Below are 22810 nucleotides of genomic sequence, written 5' to 3' on the forward strand. Positions count from 1 at the left end.
CTTAATCTGCCACTTAGATTGCTATATACATAGTTTGACGGAATTAACAAAAACAAAGTAAAATTGAGCGAATATTGAGTAATAAAGTATAAAATGAGAAAATTGTTGTTTTAAGGTGGAAAGCCACATCGAGATCGAGTTTGATGGGGGCAGTGCAAACACATGACATAAGCTAAATTAGAAACTGAAAGATCCGCAGGTTCAGAAATCGTGTGGTCCAATTGGCCCCCTACTCTCTTTCCAAGTACGCTTTTCCTTTAAACTAAACTTTTTCTTGCGTGTCAAGTTCCCCCATTCACTCCCCTAACAAACCGCACAGCCCGTGAACCTAAACTCCCCTCTCTCCCAAACGCTCAACCGCCTGCCCCCAATCCATATTCCAATCCCTAATATTCAGATCCCCAAATTAACGATCAAATTATTAACAAAACATTAAATAATCATAAACAAATCACCGCCCCTGGCATCTTTCACGCCGAATCTTCACTGCCCCATTCAAATTTTCGATGGCACAACCTGAAAATTGACGTTTTGAATTGTTGGGTTTTTTTTTTTTTTTTTTTTTTATTGTCGAAGATGTGAGTGAAATAAGGTTGGCGCGTTTGGGTCCGGTCGTTTCGGGGATGGTCAGATATGGCTCCAGACGGGGAATTGGTGCCGGTGGACCCACAGGCGGTTGTGGCGGTGAAGAAGAAGTCCTCTCGGAGTTGGGTTTTGTTGGACTGCACCGGAAAAGCTACCGTCTTGGACGTGGACAAGTATGGCATCATGCAGAGAGTTCACATTCACGCTCGCGATCTTCGCATTGTCGACCCTTTGCTCTCTTACCCTTCCGCCATTCTTGGCCGTGACCGAGCCATAGTTCTCAATTTGGAGGTCGTGCTCTTCTTCTTCTTGTTTGTCTTTTCATTTTTTTTTTTTTTTGCGATGTAATTTATATATTTTTGTTGAAAATTATGGTTGTGGTATTTCTCATTAATTGAATTGGGTTTGTTTTCATATGGGTGTGCAGCATATTAAAGCAATAATCACTGCTGAAGAGGTTAGCCTCTCTCGCTCTCTCTAGATATACTCGTTTTCTTTTTCAGCGGAGTTTATTTGTTTTTGGGTTTTGAGGAATCACCGAGTTTGAATTGGATAGACATCGGTATTAGTTTTATATTTTTTTCCGCGGATAAAGATTGCTGCTTTAGAGGTCGCACTTGTGCGATGGCAAGTGCCTTCGCCCATGAGCGATAGGTCTCGGGTTCGAGACTTGGGAGCAGCCTTTTCATAAATGGGGTAAGGCTAGCCGACATTCACCTCTCCCAGACCCTGCGTAAAGCGGTAGCCTTGTGCACTGGGTACGACCTTTTTATAAAGATTGCTGCTTTAAGAGAAGTAGTATTAATTGTTTTTGTGGAGAATTAAGTAAGAGGAGCAGCTAGATAGATTGTGCAAATTCAGAATGTTGAAAGTATGTTTCCTATAAAGTCAAACCATAGTCCGTCCTTGTCTTCTAGGAAGAAAGAAAAATATGTGTGGTGCCTTCTATGAGCTGGAGCTTTTTGTAGATAGTGATTGTTAGTTTGTTATGGGATAGGTGCTGCTCCGGGATCCATTGGATGAAAACGTTATTCCTGTTGTTGAAGAGCTTCAAAGACGGTTGCCTCCTGTAAATGTCGCACGTGAAAATCAAACAAATGGGAAAGAGTTCCCTGCTGTGCAAAATGATATTGAGGCGGGTGAAGAAGATGGTATGATTTATTGCTTTCAAAGTTTTTCATTCAAAAATATTATCTATGGCTGTCATTAGTGTTCTTGGAAATATAGAAATGTTTGAATAAATCATTCTAAACATCAAAAGTTCTGAGTTCTGGTTTCATTCCATGATTATCTGAATGATATACATTATGCATTGTAGAGTCACCATTTGAGTTCCGGGCCTTGGAGGTAGCCTTGGAAGCAATTTGTAGCTTTCTTGCTGCACGTACGACAGAACTTGAGACTGCTGCTTATCCTGCTTTAGATGAGCTTACTGCTAAGGTAGGACTTGACTTTTCTCTTATTTTTGTTTTGTGTCTGTGTGGATTCTTCAGTTGCTGCCTCTCTGCTTCTTGTGGCCTTCCAACTGAAAGATAAATAAACAAAGAAACTGAATGAATGTAGTACTTCATTCACTAGTTTGGCTGATTTAGGTAAATCACTGATAGTAGCCTTCAGGCATGTTCTTTGTTAGCATTGGCTACGTGAGGAATATTTCCTACTTAAAGTACTAGATATCAAAGTCTAGGATAATTGTTTGCATTTTGGTGTGAAGTTGAGTGTAGAAGAGATTCGGGCTGTTATGCTTCACACTTTGGTTAGTTTTGGTAGACCTCTATCTTTGCATTCTTGCTGTTAAACTTAATATTTGGCTTCACAGAAATATTGGCTTGCATATTTGCCTGAATGGTTTTGTAAACTTAGCATCTTTAGCTATGAGAGAATATTTCTCACTTGTTCTTGTATTAAAGAAAATAGTCTTCCAATTATATTTCTTCTCCTCGAGTCGGCACTTTTTTATTGTTTTTATTTATTAAAATATCCACCCCTTCTGCCTGCAGATTAGTAGCCGCAATTTGGATAGGGTTCGTAAATTGAAGAGTGGAATGACTAGGTTGACTGCTCGGGTACAAAAGGTATATGAACTTCCTGTGGTCTGTGCATAACTGAATAGTAGTTCTTGCCTCTTGTGAGGGTTATTGAATTTAAATGCAATCGTTCATTGATTTGATATACTTCACTTTGGTGTTTGGTGAAAGATGAGGGAGTAATTTTACTCATGTCACCCACTATCTACCGAACATCACTTCATTAGATAGCTTGTAATATTTCGTTTGAGAAAGTAAAATTGTTCAAATGGTTTGTAAATGTGCTGGATGCATACTGCACTAATATGCTCCACAAGCTGAAATCTCCTATTTTTTTCATTTTATGGAATCAAGATCCAAAGTTGTATTGTTTGTGTTGAACCCAAGGATTTGGACGGCATTCCTGTCATAACCTAGTAAATTTACACATGACTTCAATTTCATATCCTCCATGTGCAATCTCTCAGTTCATCCTATGTTTGATATTCAATTCCTGCCTATGTTTGATATTCAATTCCTGATTGTTGACCTTCAAATCCTGATAAAGCAATTGTTCTATTTTGAGTGCATATGAGTCATTAGATTTTGATCCAACAGTTGGTGAGCAGAGATTTTTTTGCTTACCAACAAGTAGGAGATGGTGATTCCCTCCCTCCCAAACCCACACTTGCTGGTTATTGTGTTAATAAGTTTCTCAGCATGTTAAACCATATGTATGAAAATATAAAACAGTTATCAAGACAAAATATTAATGTATGTAAGTAAATAAGAATGCCCTATTTATTATTAACCATTTATGAATTTCTGTCCAAAGGCTTAGAACATCGTAATGCCTTTATATAGTACCGACTGGTAAGTGTTTGAGCACTTCCCAATGTTAGGATTTTGGCTTGTCAAAGTTAGTGTCCTATTTTGTTTAGGATTCTATTAGGATTAAAGGTGCACCGATTCTTCTTCTAAAAGAACTATGAAAGAATCAAAGTTTTCTTGTACAATTAGATTGGGAATCCTAGAAGATAATTTGGAATAGGAAAGAATTTCTTTCCTATTCCATATAGAATAGGAAACTTAATCAGAAAATAGGCATGTAAACCACACCCTATACTAAGTGTTCGGCAAGGCTAGGGAAAGAGTGAGAAAAGCTAGAGACAGCCGCTGGAAAGAGAGACAACTGCGGGAAAGAGAGAGATTAGTTCTAAGGTTTGCAAAAGTACTGTATACCCTATTATTAATCAAAGAAGCCGTGGTTTCTCTACCTAGGGAAATCACAGCTGGACGTAGGCAAAAGTTTTGCCAAACCAGTATAAGTCTTATGTGTTTGTAGTTATCCTCTAATTTGCGAAGTTTAGTCTATTGCTAGATAGATCAAAGAACAAGAGAGAGTCAGGATTATAACACCCTATAGGTGACTGTATATGCATAATTACCAATTATATAAGTATGTGTGTGTGCGCTCTTGAACATGTGCTGAGGTTCTTATATGAGGTCCTTAGATAACTGGAAAAGTTCAGTTGTTAAGATGGCTTTTTTCTGTTAAATACTGATAACAGGAAGTTTGCTATCTGGGTTATTTAAGGGACATGGGTGAAATCTAGTTAAATTTGTATAGATCAGAGTGAAAATATACACAACCAATTTAGTTAAATTTGTATAGATGAGGTCCTCCGTACCTTCAAGTCTAAATTAGTTGCATGAAAGTGCGTTTTTTATTATTCTGTAGATCAATTTTTTTTTACAGTTATGGGAAAGCTTTCAGTTTGTCCTTCATGAGTTCTTACGGCAGTCTTTGCTCCTTCATACATATCCTTTATAGCTTGGATATATGCTACTCGTACTCCTTTCTTCTCTAAAATCCTCCAAAGAATGTCTCTTGGGACCCTATCGTACGCTTTCTCCAAATCTATAAAGACCATGTGTAAATCCTTTTTCCCATCTCTATATCTTTCCATCAATCTTCGTAAGAGATAGATTGCCTCCATGGTTGAGCGCCCTGGCATGAACCCGAATTGGTTGTCCGAAACCCGTGTCTCTTGCCTCAATCTATGCTCAATGACTTTCTCCCAGAGCTTCATTGTATGACTCATTAGCTTAATACCCCTATAGTTCATGCAATTTTGTACGTCGCCCTTATTCTTGTAGATAGGCACTAAAGTGCTCGTTCGCCACTCATTTGGCATAGGATGAGGATGGAAAAGTTCTTGCTACAGAGAATGCGGTTAAAGACAGATGGAGAGGTTATTTTCATAATCTTTTCAATGAAGGACATGAAAGGAGTGCTTCTTTAGGGGAGTTGAGTAACTCAGAAGAGTGTAGAAACTACTCTTTTTATCGTCGAATCCGGAAGGAAGAAGTGGTTGTAGCTTTGAAGAAGATGAAGCAAAGAAAAGCAATAGGCCCAGATGAGATACCAATCGAAGTGTGGAAAGTTTTGGGAGAGACAGGTATAACATGGCTCACTGACCTTTTCAATAGGATTTTGAAAACGAAGAATATGCCAAATGAGTGGCGAACGAGCACTTTAGTGCCTATCTACAAGAATAAGGGCGACGTACAAAATTGCATGAACTATAGGGGTATTAAGCTAATGAGTCATACAATGAAGCTCTGGGAGAAAGTCATTGAGCATAGATTGAGGCAAGAGACACGGGTTTCGGACAACCAATTCGGGTTCATGCCAGGGCGCTCAACCATGGAGGCAATCTATCTCTTACGAAGATTGATGGAAAGATATAGAGATGGGAAAAAGGATTTACACATGGTCTTTATAGATTTGGAGAAAGCGTACGATAGGGTCCCAAGAGACATTCTTTGGAGGATTTTAGAGAAGAAAGGAGTACGAGTAGCATATATCCAAGCTATAAAGGATATGTATGAAGGAGCAAAGACTGCCGTAAGAACTCATGAAGGACAAACTGAAAGCTTTCCCATAACTGTAGGATTACATCAAGGCTCATCCTTAAGTCCTTACCTTTTTGCGTTGGTAATGGATGAGTTAACAGGACATATTCAAGATGATATTCCTTGGTGTATGCTTTTCGCAGACGATATAGTGTTGATAGATGAAACTCAGGAAGGGGTAAATGCAAAGCTTAACCTTTGGAAAGAAGTGTTGGAATCTAAAGGTCTTCGCCTAAGCCGATCAAAGACAGAATATATGGAGTGCAAGTTCAGTGCAAATGGAGGCCAAAACGAGTTAGGGGTGAGGATCGGTGATCAAGAAATACCAAAGAGCGATCGTTTTCGTTACCTAGGATCTATCTTGCAAAAAAACGGAGAATTAGATGGAGATCTCAACCATAGAATACAAGCTGGATGGATGAAGTGGAAGAGTGCATCCGGCGTGTTGTGTGACCGCCGTATGCCATTGAAGCTCAAGGGAAAATTTTATAGGACGGCAATAAGGCCGGCGATGCTGTATGGCACAGAATGTTGGGCGGTGAAGCATCAACACGTACACAAAATGGGTGTAGCGGAGATGAGGATGCTTCGTTGGATGTGTGGGCACACGAGAAAGGATAAGATTAGGAATGAGGATATCCGGGGTAAAGTAGGAGTAGCAGAAATTGAAGGAAAGATGAGAGAAAATCGGTTACGGTGGTTTGGACATGTGCAAAGAAGGCCTACTGACGCTCCGATTAGAAGATGCGACTATGGGATAGAGGTTCAGGGCCGAAGGGGTAGAGGAAGACCTAGGAAAACTTTGGAAGAGACTCTAAGAAAAGACTTAGAGTACTTGGATCTAACGAAGGACATGACACAGGACCGAGCACAATGGCGTTCTAAGATTCATGTAGCCGATCCCACTCAGTGACTTGGATTTTCCAAGTCTCCAACCGAGAAGTTTTCCTCACTCAGGAAATTAAGGGAACACTACCTCAACCTACATGCTCCACTCACAAAGCTCCAACAAAAGAAAATTCAAAGAACTTAGCGAAGAAGGCTTTGGTGTATTTAACACAATACGTTGAAATGAAGGAAAGCATATTTATTGATATCCCCGATAAGCTACAAATATGTACATATACATGAGTCAAAATAAACAAACAAGAGAGAGCCTTCACAAAGGTTGCTTAGGAGAAGTCGCAGCAGTCGGTAGAGCCCCAGAAAGAGAAGGCACCGGAGGGGGATCATTCGGAGCATCAGTACTGGACAGAACCCTAGAAGGAGGAGGCATCAGAGGTTGATCATTTGGAGCTTCATTACGCGGTACAGCCCCAGAAGACGAAGGCAATAAATGCCTTTGGAACAAACCCACAAATCTCTGATGATCAAGTAAAACCTGACCATCAGATTCCTTCATCTGGTCCAGCTTCCTCTTCATGTTTGTAGCATAGTCATGTGCGAGACGGTGCAACTGTTTATTCTCATGCTTGAGCCCTCTAATCTCCTGTTTGAGACTCATCACTTCAACCGCCAATGATTCAACTTGGCGGGTTCGAGCAAATAGGCGTTGGGCCATATTAGACACAGAACCTGCACACTGAACACTGAGAGCCAGAGAATCCTTAACAGCTAACTCATCAGATCGTTTGGAAAGTAGTCTGTTATCTTTGGGAGTGAGAAGGTTCCTGGCCACCACCGCAGCGGTCATATCATTCTTCATAACGGAATCCCCAACGGTAAGAGGACCAGTAGGGGAGACGAAGGATGGGCGCCATATGTTGTCTGGAGAAGGCGGGGCTGCCTCTTCAACAAGGTTCAAGTCAAAACGACGGTCGGAAGGGCCAGACATTTTCAAAGGTGTTGAAGAGAGAAGAGGTCGAACAAATCAAGATCTTAGAAGTGTAAGAATGGAGCTTCTACTGGTGGAGATTCAAGTGTGCTTTGGAACTTAATGCCAGCCCCTATAAAAATCTGCACTCGACGGAGCTTCAGAAATCGAAGAGGCGCCTGCTCAGAAATCGAAGAGGCGTTTGCTTTCTCAAAAGCTGGGCTGCTCAGAGACCACGAGGGTCGATCTCAGAAATCGAAGAGGCGTCTGCTTTCTCAAAAGTTGGGCTGCTCAAAGACCACGAAGGCCGATCTCAGAAATCGAAGAGGCGCTTGCTTTCTCAAAAGTTGGGCTGCTCAGAGACCACGAGGGCCGATCTCAGAAATCGAAGAGGCACCTACTTTTCCAGCCTTGGCAGCACCTGTCACACGCACACTCAGCTTTGCGGAAATTATGGGCATTCTGTCGAAGACTTCTGGTGAAGTAGAAAGCACATGAGTCTTACTGTTCAATCACCCACTTCCCACACGCAATAGTAGCTCGTGTATCACAGATAACTTTGCCAAAGTTCTCTGCCAAAGTTGAGCACGTGAAGCTTGCAGCTTCCACTACATCGCTCTGACCAAGACGGGTAAAAGAAACAGCACTAACAAAGTTTAGACACATAAATTTTGAAGGTCTAGCTACCCCATATTATTACCCACAAGGGTAAAGGAACAGTATCACTGCTGGATAATTGGAAAGTCCCTGTGTGTCAACCTCTGTGCTTCGTGGCAAGGTAGACTAGCAAACATGCCCAACCTTTACTCACATTCGAGAAAACACTCCCAACAAGATTGCTTGCTCCAAAATCGAAGAGGCACCGTCCTCCGAATCTCGAGAGCCAGACTCCCAACATGACTACTTTCTCAAAAATCGAAGAGAGGGTAAAGGAACAGTACCATTGCTGGATAATTGGAAAGTCCCTGTGTGTCAACCTCTGTGCTTCGTGGCAAGGTAGACTAGCAAACATGCCCAACCTTTACTCACATTCGAGAAAACACTCCCAACAAGATTGCTTGCTCCAAAATCGAAGAGGCACCGCCCTCCGAATCTCGAGAGCCAGACTCCCAACATGATTACTTTCCCAAAAATCGAAGAGACACCGCTCTCCGAATCTCGAGAGCCAGACCCCCAGAATGATTGCTTTCTCAAAAATCGAAGAGACATCGTTCTCCGAATCTCGAGAGCCAGATCCCTGATAGGATTGCTTGTTCGAAAACCGAAGAGGCAACACTTTCCCAACTACAAGAGCCGGATCTCCTTGGATAAAGCTGTCTGTAATCTTCACACGCAACATCAGCTTTCCACATACCACAGACCACTTTTTCAAAGTGCTCTGACAGGGTAAAGGAATAGCATTATTACTTGTTGTTAAGGAGACTCCTATATATGTCAACCTCCATCCCCAACGGACAAACAGACCTGCAAAAATGCTCAACCCTTCCTCATATATGAGAGGGCACTCTCAACGAAGCCTTTCGAAATATTCAGCTCTCTTTCCCCCCGATAATACCTCTGCAAACAAGTTATACTAGAGCAAGAATATCTCATATCATCAGGGTTAAAAGCAAGAGTATCCCATATCATGCTTTTTCCCTGTCTTTTCCTTTGGCCTTGTTCTTACCTGCAAGACAAGGAGAAAGAGAGCAATCAGTCAGCACTTGGAATCAAGCTTCCAGCCAGGAACTGACTGCCTGGAACTTACTTACCTGGCATTGCTCTCGAGTACTCATCTTCAACATCTTATGCTTCCAGGGAAGATACCGCATCTGCCTGAGGAACAGATAGGGCAAGTGAGAAGGATACAAGGAAGCATGTGGAGACAAGCGTAACAGCACACGTGCCGATACATCCATTACTCTGTCAAAGCAAAAGTATCCCATATCAGTAGGGTCGAACGTACTCTAGATTTGATGGACTTGTTTTGACCCTCAAATTCTTCAGTCGGCCTTATACTCTGGAGGAAACCAGAAAACCCTCCAGCTCAGTTCAAGAATAAGTCTGTGGAAAGTTACTTCTTCAAAAGCAAAAGTATCCCATATCATCTCTTCTCATTTTTCTTCTCTTTATCCTTCATGCTGCCTGCAAGATAGGGAGAATGTGAACAATCAGCCGGAGCTCTGATTGCTTACCTTGTCTGTCACCTCTTTCAGCAAATCCCCTAGCTCGGCAACTTGAGGGACTCCTACTACATGGTTTGTATCGTGCTTGACCAAGCCTGAAACTACAAGTAAGCTTCAAGTGAAATTGATACATTACCTTGTGCATCTCCACCAGTTAAAGATACCACCCCTGGATGGAGAAAGAGTACTTCCAGAGAAGATGCCACATCTACCTATGAGACAGATAAGGCAAGTCAAGACGATACCACATTCCGATACTTAGAAGTTTCGTGATTACGAGATCATTCTCCCACAATATTTCCTAATGTCATTTGTACTAAATCATTCACCTGTACTCACTAAAGGAAAGCTTGAACCTATGTACTTGTGTAAACCCTTCACAATTAATGAGAACTCCTCTATTCCGTGGACGTAGCCAATCTGGGTGAACCACGTACATCTTGTGTTTGCTTTCCTATCTATATCCATTTATATACTTATCCACACTAATGATCGGAGCAATCTAGCGAAGATCACAAAAAGCGACCGTTTTCGCTACCTAGGATATATCGTGCAAGAGAACGGAGAATTAGAGAGAGATCTCAACCATAGAATAGAAGTTGGATAGATGAAGTGTAAGAGTGCATCCGGCAGGTTGTGTGACCGTCGTAGGCCACTGAAGCTCAAGGGAAAATTTTATAGGACGGCAATAAGGCCAGCGATGTTGTATGACTCAGAATGTTGGGCGGTGAAGCATCAACACGTACACAAAATGGGTGTGGCGGAGACGAGGATGCTTCGTGGGATGTGTGGGCACACAAGAAATGATAAGATTGGAAATGAGGATATTCGAGGTAAAGTAGGAGTGGCCGAAATTGAAGGAAAGATGAGAGAAAATCGGTTCCGGTGATTTGGACATGTGCAAAGAAGGCCTACTGACGCTCCGGTTCGAAGATGTGACTACGGGACAGAGGTTTAGGGCCAAAGGGGTAGAGGAAGACCTAGGAAAACTTTGGAAGAGACTCTAAGAAAAGACTTAGAGTACTTGGTTCTAACGGAGGACATGACACAAAACCGAGCGCAATGGCGTTCTAGGATTCATATAGCCGACCCCACTTAGTGGGAAAAGGCTTTGTTGTTGTTGTTGTTGTTGTTGTGCATCTCATTTTGAGTTTGCAGACTATGCTATCGAAATGAATTTGCCGTGTGGAATTTCTTAGTCAGAGTTTGACTGAAGACAACCTATCATTGTCCGCTTAGTCTTTACTACTGTAAATCAAGTTAATTGGAAATTCTGTATTGCTTATTGTAGGTCAGGGATGAGCTTGAACAGCTGCTGGATGATGATGATGATATGGCTGACCTTTACTTGTCCAGAAAGTTGGCTGGTGCATCTTCGCCAGTTAGTGACACTGGTCCTTCCAATTGGTATCCTGCCTCCCCTACCATAGGCTCAAAAATATCGCGGGCAAGTAGAGCAAGTATCGTCACCGTTCGTGGAGATGAGAATGACGTTGAGGAACTTGAAATGTTACTTGAGGTAATATTGTAATGATGTTGCATACTTTCTGATTGCTTTATTTAGTGAAACTAAATGATGAGAATGACATTGAGAAACTTGAAATGTTACTTGAGGTAGTAATGTTGCATAGTTCTTGTTTGCCTTATTTTAGTGAAGCTATATACTAAACCAGCAAGCAATGCCTTTGCAGGCTTATTTTATGCAGATTGATGGCACCTTGAACAAATTAGCCACGGTATGTGCTATTTAGATGCAAACTTATCTTCTTTTATTGGTTTTTGAGGAAAACTTAACCTTGGGATCTAGCTTCATCCCACCGTATTCCATGCCAAGCATAATGTATATCACTAGTACAATCTGCCCCACACAAAGTGCACTGAAGTACACCACAGTCATAAACTGTCCTGGCCCCAAAAATGAATAAGGTGGTCCTTAAACACAGTACGACCACCATACATATTACCTTGAAAGGAACCCCTAGTAATAATGCTGCGAATTATCTAATACCAAGTAGAGTTATAAGTTATCCTGACTTTGACCTATCAAAGCAGAATTATCATGAGCATGAACCTGCAGTTGAGGACGTAAAGTAATCTGTACACTCACACTACTAAGGAAGCGACATAGGAATTGCATGTCAAGATCTGATTTTTGATTAAGAGGAGAATGGTATTGAGTTAACAAATGAATCATCCCCTTAAATTCACTATAATAGTCCCAATTTTTTCCAACTGGTCTCAATAGAAAAACTCTCATAGACATTTTTACTTGGAATAGATTTTTTTATCAACATTACAACTGCTTAAATATGAACTTTTGCAGCTACGTGAATATATTGATGATACAGAGGATTACATTAATATTCAGGTACTTAATTCATAAATCTTAAATTTTTATGATAATATTTGTTAAATTTTTTATCTAACTTATGGTTTCATTTTGCAGCTTGACAACCACAGGAATCAGCTGATTCAGGTGCCCTTTTGTCTTCTGATGTAGTGTATCATATTACTGTACTATGCTGGATTCAGTTCCTTTAATTTCTATATTTTCTTTTTACTTTGCTGCTCCATATCCACAAGGATCTGTATTTTCTAAGATTACTGTTTATTTTATTCACATTCATGGTTGCAGCTTGAGCTTTTTCTTAGTTCCGGGACTGTATGCACCTCCATATTTGCATTGGTGACTGGAATTTTCGGCATGAATATCCCGTATACATGGAATGAGGGTTACGGATACATGTTCAAATGGGTAGGCAAAGTATTTATTTCCGCTGGCAATCTTTTCTAGTATGACTGTAAACAACATGTCTGAGAATTGAACATTTTTCCATTTACAGGTTTGCATTGTCACGGGAATTTGCTGTCTTTTTGGTTTCGTAATAATCATATCATATGCTCGTCACAAGGGTCTAGTCGGATCTTGAACATCATAAAGAAGCTCTGAGATTGATCTTTTGGATCTTCTGAAAGTAAATAAGGTGTCGAAGATTTTCAGCAAAGCTGCGTGAAGGAGTTAAAATTTCTTGCTGAATTTGGTGAATTTTTTGGGTGTTTCTAACCCAAGGACATTGCAAAGTTTTATAATTGTCAAACGGTCTAATTAACAGGATTCGGTCACAAACGCAGACTGTAAAACTTGTCTACAGAACCATACATATTTCTCGATTTTGGTCGATAATTTTTGTTGTGTTGCACAGAAGTATTTTGATCAAACAGATATATATACTGTTAAACTGTAATAGGCAATAATGTCATACGGAGTGATTAATGCATTCCACAAAACTGATAATTTCTCTGAAGAAATGTAGGCACTATCAGCTGTAATGTGACATGATTTCTTGCAATCTGTTTCTGGAGGCCGTTTACGCTCGTGTCAATTTTCGAGTTTTCAGGTTGTTTTGATCTAATCCTTGACCTTGAAACTATACATCGATCGGAAGGTCAAGTTTTCTGCATTCAGAAATAGCCATATGCTAGAGTTCGGCTAAGCCAACAATGAGCAGCTTAATTTGGTATCGAATTCGCCATCCACGAGATTCGAACCTAAGATCTCTCACTTTCAAGTAAAGAGGAATACTACCAGACCGTAGTACTGAGTGGCAATAGTCATATGCTATTGAAACAATAAAATTAAATAGAAAAGCTGTTAGGGCAACCCGTACAAGAAGAGTCAAGCAAGAGAAGCTGCCTAGCACACGAACAAACTAGTCTTACCAAATACAATTGGAGGCTTGTTGATGTCCAAGAAAGAGAATTAAAATCCTTCCTTTTCTTTGACACTTTGTGGAGGAAGTTTGTCCAAGATTCTGCTTGACTCGGTCTCAAAGCCTTGGATGAGAAATATTCTAGCAAAAATTTGGGTCTATACTAATATGAGAAGTGTTATTGTTGCTCTCTGAACGGCTTAACCATCATCTTAATTACTTTCTACTAAGGTGCAAGTTAGATGAGAAATTTTGATTCCCACCAATTGTGATCCTTTTTTTTTTTTTTTTCAACTTTGGGGTACCCATGTCAAGTATGACATATGAGATTGGAAAATTCCGAATAAATTTGGTTTAGAAGTGAAATGCATCTTAAAATTTTGTAAATTTCGAATTTATATCGGGGGTTTATGCTTGAACTACTCACAAGTATTGAAATAAACGAGACCCAATGCCCAAAGACACAGTTGTTCCATGGACATTGATGGCAGGTGAGCACTAGTATATATTAGGTTCTTTGGGCTTTTGGTTCGAGTTTTCCTATCACGGCCAATTTTAATCTTTTAGATTTTTTTTTATCATATCCCAAATTTCATACTCCAAAAATTTGATGATTATCTCTCAAATATAATTCTAAATATAACTTGAAACCCAAATGCCTTTAAACCAATAATACTGCAGTGGTGCTTAGTACGAGACAAAATTAACCACTTTGAATAGGAGAACACAATATATATATTAGAGCCGGCCCTGAGGGTGTGCAAAAGGTGCCACCTCACAGGGCCCCCAAAGTTTCTTTATATGGCGGGACCAAAACCCGTTGCCTTACCACTTGGCCACACTCCATTTCTAGTTGACACTAATAAACACTAATATTGCTACTGGTTGTTCGTCAACTCAAGTCTAAATATCTATTATTTGTAATATCCACGATCAGATTATATTTATTTGATACACTGTTGTCAATATGAATGTTGAGAAAAGAAACAAAAGAAAAAACAATTTATAAATATAACTAACAATTCCAATTTCAATCAATTAGACAATTAGAATTATAAGAAGAAAAAAAAAAAACTAAGAACATTCTGTAGTCTTAGTAAGAGGGGGAAGGGTTAAGGATTTACCTGGTGTGAGATATCACATTATTAGAGGAACCCTAGATGCTGTCGGAGTAAAGGATCGTCAATAAGGGCGTTCTAGTGCGTTGTAGATTCTTATCCATGAATTTAATAAATAAAAAATTTATGTTGTTAATCATTTTATATCAAATGAATTTATTTTTTGTTCAAATTCTAAGTAATTAATAATAAGAAGGATACCATGAATTTTTACGTATTCTTGATAGTGTTCTAAAAATCGGCCTAGGCACTGGGCGGTGGAGCTCCGACCCGATTTAGACCAAAACGTTCAGTTAGGCGGGGAGGACTTTGGCAGCCGCCTAGGCGCTCGCTAGGCACCTTAGGTGGGTTAGGCGGTGTGAATCTCGCTGCAAGTTGGAAGAGAGACAAGGTGAATCTCGCTCGCTAGGCGCCTTTTGCAGAGACTAGGTGAATTTTTGTAGCTTCTCTATGAAGATGAGGAAGAGAGAGTGCGAAGAGAAAGAGAGAGACTATTAAACATTTCATTCTATGGTGGAGCAAGTTGGATTTGAGATCCAATTTTGAGGTTCTGATTTTTCTGAAAGGGCGAAGAAGAAGAACGAAGATAAGGGAAGATAGTGCGAACAGAGAGAGAGAGAGAGAGAGAGAGAGAGAGAGAGACTAAAAGATCCAATTTCTGAAAAGGCAAGGAAGAAGAAATGAATAGATTATAGACATGTCACTTTCCAAGGTAAAAAGCTGGTGATGACTTGGGTGATGTGAAATAGGGTGGACAGCTACTTCTTGAGTGATCAAATGGTTTTAATTATAAAAACCACCCACTTGTGTGGGCTTTTAAATGTTATGTGTCATCACCCTCTTACAAGTTTGAGATATATATTATATATAAATGTTAAATTATTTAGATAATATTTTATTTTTTTTCCCTAGGCAAGCATATTATATATATACATAAAACATTCACATATGTATGTTCTTCTATAAGAAATAACATATTATTCAATAATTATTTATATCTAATATAGTAAATTTAATTAATTTATATAATATATAAGAAATTTACCAAAATCCGCCTAGACCCCGCCTAGCCGCCTAGGCGCTAGGCGCTAGCCCACCGCCTAGGCGCTAGGCGCTAGCCCACCGCCCGACTAGCGCCTAGCGTTTTTTAGAACCTTGATTCTTGATAAACCAGCGTTTATATATAGATGTAGGAAGATCCGTTTGGGAAGTAAGAAGCCCCATTGACATCTCTTCATCTGCAAAGAATTCTTGATGTGAAAACACAGGCTGATCTTTGAATAGGAAAAATATGATAAACCTTATAGGTTGATGCCACAAATTCCATTCCCAAAAACCATATTTTGATTGCGCCTCAACAATATCAATTGTACTTGAACTGTTAGATAATTATAGTCGGTGATACCATCATTGTTACCATTGTTATTATAGAACCAAACATGAGATTTTCACTTCATACGGCTCCTTGAAGGCCAGAAATAAATATAGGGATGCAATGGGGTTAAATTGATTGAATTCTTGTTGAGACTTTGTCATACGTTATCCATTCTTCATATAGAAGAAAAAAGTATTATTATGTACCGACCAAACCGATGATTATTCCAATTCAGTCATGTTTTCATTCATTTGGAATATGGGCTCTTCTACTTCATTTTTTAATTATTTTTCCCTTTCTTTTTTTATTCCCTTCCATCATTCCTTAAGTCCCATAGGTTTGATCCTATAGAATCTGACCCACTTTATCATTGAACGAAAGGTACGAAATAAATCAGATTGTTTTTTCGATCAGAAGTAATATGTGAAATCTTTGGTTTTTTCCTCTTTCTCTATCCCTATCCCGTCGGTACAACGTTTGAATCAATAGAGAACCTTTTTTTTTCTGTATCTGTATAAATGTATCTATATAAATCGATATTATTACATTCCAATTCCTTCCCGATACCTCCCAAGGAAAATTATGAATTGTATCTCAAATTGACGGGTTAGTGTGAGCTTATCCATGCGGTTATGCACTCTTTGAGAGGAAATGAATACATTTCTATACTATTTAGTAAGTGAAATATATAAAACATAATCCGGATTATGCCAATCACTTATTCTACTGGATCTTACGAAGCCTATTCATATCATACATGACATGATCGGAGGGTTCCAGTGGAACATAACAAATGATGTCGAGCCAAGAGCACTTTCGTTCTTATATAATATAAAAAAGTGGTGGATGTAAGAATCCACAGCTGATCATGTCCTTCAAGATCCACATCTATGAATTGAAAGGTTCAAATGACTCTGCAATCAGTTGTTAGAATCTATAGGTCTTCAAATCGTTCATTTGAAAAAATTGAAACCCTTCTTATTGAATGATCATGATACTTCCCAAAAATCAAAATTCTTGATCAATGGAGGAACAATATCACAATTTTTGTTCAATAAGATACCAAAGTGGATGATTGACTCATTCCATACTATAAATAATCGCAGGAAATCTTTTGATAACATGGATTCCTATTTCCCAATGATATCGCACGATCAAGACAATTGGCTAAATCCCATGAAACCATTTCATAGAAGTTCATTGATATCTTCTTTTTATAAAGCAAATAGACTTTGATTCTTGAATAATCCACATCACTTCTGCTTTTATTGTTGGATAACTAGACTGAAAACCGTCTTTACATTGGATGGTTTGGTGTTTTGAGGATCCCTATTTTATTGCCCACAACTTTTGTATTTATTATTGCTTTCATTGCTGCACCTCTGAGATATTGATGGTATTCGTGAACCTATTTCTGGATTTTCACTTTATGGAAACAATATTATTTCTAGTGCTGATGAGTTATATCTCTTCCCTTGCCCCCCATCAAGAAATAGAACTGACTAATCCTAAGGCAAATGGTCGAGAAACTCAACGCCACTATTCTTGAACAACTTGGAGTCGGGCCTTCTTTTTGCACTATTACGGATATGAAAATAATGGGAAAAATTGGATTCAATTGTCAATGGATCCTATCGTAATCGAAAATAGGATTGATTATGGATTTGAGCCATAGCACTTGGTTTCAGAAAACCATACGATTTTCCCGATCTAAATAAAGTAGGTTTTACATGAAGAATATTTGGCTCAACATGTTTTATTCTATACGGGTAGGGGAAGAGCCCGACTCAGTATTCTTGAAATTTTTTTAGAGAAATCAGAACCAATTCAAGATGATACGGGTCAACTTCTTCTTCTTGCGCTAAAGATCTTGCCATTTCTGAAGAAACTGGAGTTACATGTGAAATCCCGTTCCTGAATTTCACTATTGTAATCTATGTATTTCGTATGGGCGGGATTTATAGTATTTTCGTGAATTTAAATTAATTCTAGATTTTAATTACCTAATTACAAAGTTTGAATTTTTGAAAATAATTATTAAATCCGTAGACCTTCGAGGGTCACTCTTAATGTTTTTAATCGGGCTCAACCTCACAAGCGCTTAAGCGAAGGCCATATGTGAATCGGAACAAGATAGGAACATTACAGATGTTTTAGAAGTTTCTTCAAAAGAAAAAAACAAAGAAGAAAATTTAAAACTGCCGTGTGGTAGAAAAGAAAAAAAGGAGGGGGGAGGAATCAAAAAGGAGGGGGGAGAGAAACGGGTCACTTAACCCGTGCAAAACCAACGGGCAAAGCCATTGGAATTGGGTGGTCTCCCGGCAAATTTCCAGCGAGTTGAAGTTTCTCATCACTTTGAAATCATTTCTCATCTTCCCCTCTACCTATTCTATCCCAAATTCCATGCAAAATAACCTTGAAATTGGGAAAATCACACCGGTGGGTGTGCGGGTTCATAGATGACGATTCCCTAAATTTGAAACAAATTTCTTCGATTACCACCATCTATAGCCTGTTCTTGAGGTCTGGAATAAAGCTCAAACAACTATAGGGGCGGTGGAGTACCGGAGAAGCCGAATCAAAGTCACCCAAATTTCTAGGGTTCATGCGGGTATGGACAAAATTGGGGCTTTTAACCGCCAAATTGGACTTGGCCACAGGTATAAAACTTTCTTTACTCATGGAGATCTTCATTTCTATAAATTTTGGTAATTTTAAAAAAATAGTTGAATTTTTCCAGCAAGTCAGGGCGGCCGACCGCCACCCATGGCGGCGCGTGCGGCGGCGGCCTGACTAGTGGGCCGATGATGTTCTTTTAAATTCAATTAGATGCCTTCATTTCATAATTGATATCCATATGATGTGGTTTGATTGTTTGAACTTAGTTTCATTACGATACATCACTTGACCTTTATATGAATCAACGATCCGACTGTTGGATCGTCACCAAACCTTAATGCGTTATAGAGCGTAATATTTAAGGATAGCTAGAACTGACGAATCGGGAATCCAACGTACGGATCTTCCTGAATTGGATTTCTAAGTTTGTAAAATCAAGCGTTGGCCGCCACTTGAATTTGTAATTAGTGAAGATCCGACCATCAGATCATGATGAAATTTTGGTAGGTTGTTTTAGAAGCATAATGTGGACCTTAGAAGGTTACGGATCCAAAATCCAATGTGTGGATTTTTCAGATTGAATTGTGTAGAATTGTAGACCCTACCTGTGACCGAGAGTTGACTTTTGGTCAACATGTCTTGAAACGTTCCAAATACTAAAATTAGTACTACGGGAGACTTAAGTGAAGTCTAGTGGACCTACATTGGTTGGAGAGTGACTTGAATATTGTGATATGGTTATTACCTTAATTTCTTATATTAATATAATTTGTAAATGTGCATTGGACTTATAAATATGATTTCTATTGAAATGTGATTTTCATATATTTAGCCATAGACTTATGTTTATTAAACATGATTTGGCTTGTGTATTGATGATAATGGTGATATATGGATGTTTAATTATTTCTAGTAATGTGAATGATAAGTATGATAAATTTATGGCTATGTGATCTTAGAATCCTATTTGAAATATTTTGTAGAACTTATATGCTTTTGTGATATATTAGTTGGTGGCCATGAGAAGTTGATGGTGTAGGAGACTACGTTGTAATTCATAGGGATTAGTGTGATGTGGAGAAATGTGAGTGACTTTAATATATGTTATATTGGTGATTACCCATGTTTTCATAATTATTATCCTGTGAGGATATGTCTTGCTTTTATAAATATGTTCTTTTTTTTATTGAATTGTTATTTTTAATACTTAGCCATCAATTTATGTTCAAGAAGTGAGATTTGACTTGTATAATTGAAATATGGGTTGATTTGTATGATTGGTATGTTGTGATGAAATGTGAGGCTAGGAGTGGACTATTAACCATTGTGATGGGGATTTGGTGCTTCGATATTGTTTCATTTCCCGCTTCGTTTAGTTCTAAATTTAGTAATTGTGCCTAATTTCCCTTTGTTGAGCTTTTGTAAATTAAGTAGCATGTGCTTGTCTCATTTCTTTGAGCCGTCATACATTATGGTGTTGGCCTTCCGTGCTTCTGTTGAGTGATGGTCAGGAATCGCATCCACTCGGATTCCATTGAGGGATGATCTGGAATCCCTTCTACTCCGCGATTTCGTTGAGTGATGTTTCAGAATCGTATCTAATTTGGGTTTCATTTAGTGGTTGTTATACATTGTACTTCATGATTCCGTTGAGTGATGGTCCGGAATCCTTTCTACTCCACGATTCCATTGAGTGATGGTCCGGAATCGTATCCTGGGTTAGATATTGTTGAGTGGTCCGAAATCCCATTCTTCGGAGAAATAGGTTTGGCTTAACTGTGTCACTCTAGCCTTTGTTTTAGTATATTATGAATAATGGTTTTGAGAATATTGTGAATTGAATTATAAAAGCGGTTGTACGTCTGTGGGATTCCTTCGAGATTTTCTACGATTCAATTATGATTTCATAATTTATGAATTTAGAGATATGGGAATGATTGTTATTATTTTGACCATATTAGTGAATTAATGTGGCTAGAGAATGATTTTGTGCGTTGTCGGTTCTTAAATATGATGTATGTTGTGAATTGAGATATCATGTTGAATCATAATGATTTATATGAAGGATGGAAGGGAAATCTTGATTTTTTTTCATGTGGGTTTGTTCAATGTTCCTTGAGGTGCTACATGATTGAATTGTGATATTATGTTGAGACATAGTGGTCTATGTGTTGAATGTTCGATTGAAGTGAAATGGCGAACTACGAATGGCTTGATCCCTAATAAGGGTACGTAGGCAGTCTAATGAGGAGGTTAGATGCAGCCATAAAGTATATGGAAAATTACTATGCGATTCGATTCTTGAGTTGTGATTTGCCATATTCCGAAGGCGAGGTATGTTAAAGATACGGGTATTTGGTGATGTCATGTGTCGATTCTGGACGTATGTCGGGATCGAGACGTGACATTACATCTCTTTTCCATTTCCATTCAAGAGTTCTCATGTGTTTCCATGCCCATTCGAGACCTCGAAAAATGGACAACTTCCTTTTCTTAGGAACACATACAAGATTTGTCACTACAAAAAGGATAATGGTAAGAGCTGAATATGCAACAACAATCCAAGGGCGTATACCCAGACGAAAAATAAGTTCCCACTCACGACCCACGTAGCAAGCTACACCAAGTAAGAAGTGTAGAACAATTAGCTCATAAGGACCACCATTGTATAACCATTCATCAACAGAAGTCGCTTCCCATATAGGGTAAAAGTGCAAACCTATAGCTGCAGAAGTAGGAATAATGGCACAAAAAATAATATTGCTTCCATAAAGTAAAGATCCAGAAACAGGTTCACGAATACCATCAATATCTATTGGAGGTGCAGCAATGAAAGCAATAATAAATACAGAAGTTGCGGTCAATAAAGTAAGGATCATCAAAACACCAAACCATCCAATGTAAAGACGATTTTCAATGCTGGTTATCTAGCTACAAAAACGACCCCATTGGCTTCCGCTTTTGCGTCTCTCTAAAATTGTAGTCATGGTAAAATCTTGATTTATTTAATAATTAATCATCAGGGACTCACCAAAAATTATTAATAAAAACATTAACAGTAATGAAGCAAATCAAGAAAGAATTAATAAAACAAATCAAAGTTTAATTAAATTTATTTCGATTACAAAAGAGTCACTTTCTAATACTAATATTAGTCTTAGTCAAAAAAATTCAAAGACTTTTTTTTACTTATCTTAATTTGCACAGGCATATGTATTTTACAAATTATCACAAACCCAACTTATTAAGTTAGAGAAATTGAAATCCGTATTTCAATATAATGGAACCCCCCTTTTTCTTAAGAATGAAATAAAGGATTTTTTTTTTGTAAGACAAGAACTATTTCATTCAGAATTAGGACCTAAATGGGTCGGTTTGAAAATAAATGAATTGCTAGTTCTAGAATATTACTCTCGTTAGACTTAACCTCAACTAAAATAATAAGGGTTCGGACAATTTTGACCTCTCCATTTTGGCTTATATATATTTGACCTTTTGAGGCAATTATAGACCCTGGGGAGCAATTCTGATTGGTTAATAAAAATATATTTCAATGCGATTTCTTTTTATTTTTCATTTGTTTAGCCAATCTATCATGATAAGTAAAGAGACCCAATCACTTTGTGTTGATTAGTTTCTAAATGTAAGTTTTCTTCTCATTAATAGTAAATTTTTCCTATATTTCCCATACCATATCTAGTCTATGATGACAAAGAGATGCACGCATACATTGTCTTACATTCCATTAAGATACATGATACTAATTCAATGACATATCAATTAGATCTAGAATGAACAAAATTTTCTTATTTTAGGTCTAAACTTTTATCTTTTGTGAGTGAAGAAACCAACCATACTTTTGTATCCCCTTTCAATTCCAATTTTAAAATGAAAATAGGATTGAGTAAGTTTTATTAAATTAAAAAAATAGAAATTAATAACGAAATTCAAATTATTATTACTTTCTAGGCCTATGATATCTTCACTTATGCCACTGTGCCTTTTCTAGGCCTAAGGAGACACATGTCAGCTCTTCAAAGTCATCATTGGGTGTCCTCACTTCGCCAGGCCCATATGCTTAAGACCTTGCCTACCACTAGAGATTTCCTCAAGCGGTCTGTTCAATAAGGTTTGCACAATCTTAGTAGAAAATGAACTCAGCTGTCATGCTCTGATCTTGAGATATCTCCCAGATTGACACATGACATTAGGGTGTAATTGTACCACACACGCTTCACTTTTAAGGCATGACTAAAATGACCTAATAGTTCAACAACGCATAACCTTTTATTTTATTTTATGACTGCATCTAACCTTTGTGTTAAATTGACTATGTACCCCAAGATGGGATCAAGCCATTCTTAACGAAACCATGTGCCAGCCAGGATTGTCATTTCGTCATTCACATATATCACAATATTTTGCAACACAATTCCACAATCACAATAATTAATCGATTCCATGAATAAAAATGCACAATATTAACATTTAACTACATTG

General features: G+C 38.4%; 1 protein-coding gene across 1 annotated transcript; it reads left to right on the forward strand.

Annotated features, from left to right (window-relative positions):
* The first annotated feature begins 263 nt into the window (after positions 1 to 263).
* On the forward strand, positions 264 to 12838 carry LOC126597121 (magnesium transporter MRS2-I-like). Its single transcript, XM_050263894.1, has 11 exons — positions 264 to 876; positions 1013 to 1042; positions 1583 to 1736; positions 1904 to 2025; positions 2586 to 2660; positions 10780 to 11007; positions 11180 to 11224; positions 11812 to 11856; positions 11935 to 11964; positions 12124 to 12243; positions 12332 to 12838. Exons 1-11 carry the CDS (start codon positions 634 to 636, stop codon positions 12416 to 12418), a joined length of 1179 nt encoding a protein of 392 aa, XP_050119851.1. The 5' UTR covers positions 264 to 633; the 3' UTR covers positions 12419 to 12838.
* The last annotated feature ends 9972 nt before the right edge of the window (positions 12839 to 22810 follow it).

This window comes from Malus sylvestris, chromosome 13 (genome assembly GCF_916048215.2).
Source record: "Malus sylvestris chromosome 13, drMalSylv7.2, whole genome shotgun sequence".
NCBI classification, from domain to species: domain Eukaryota; kingdom Viridiplantae; phylum Streptophyta; class Magnoliopsida; order Rosales; family Rosaceae; genus Malus; species Malus sylvestris.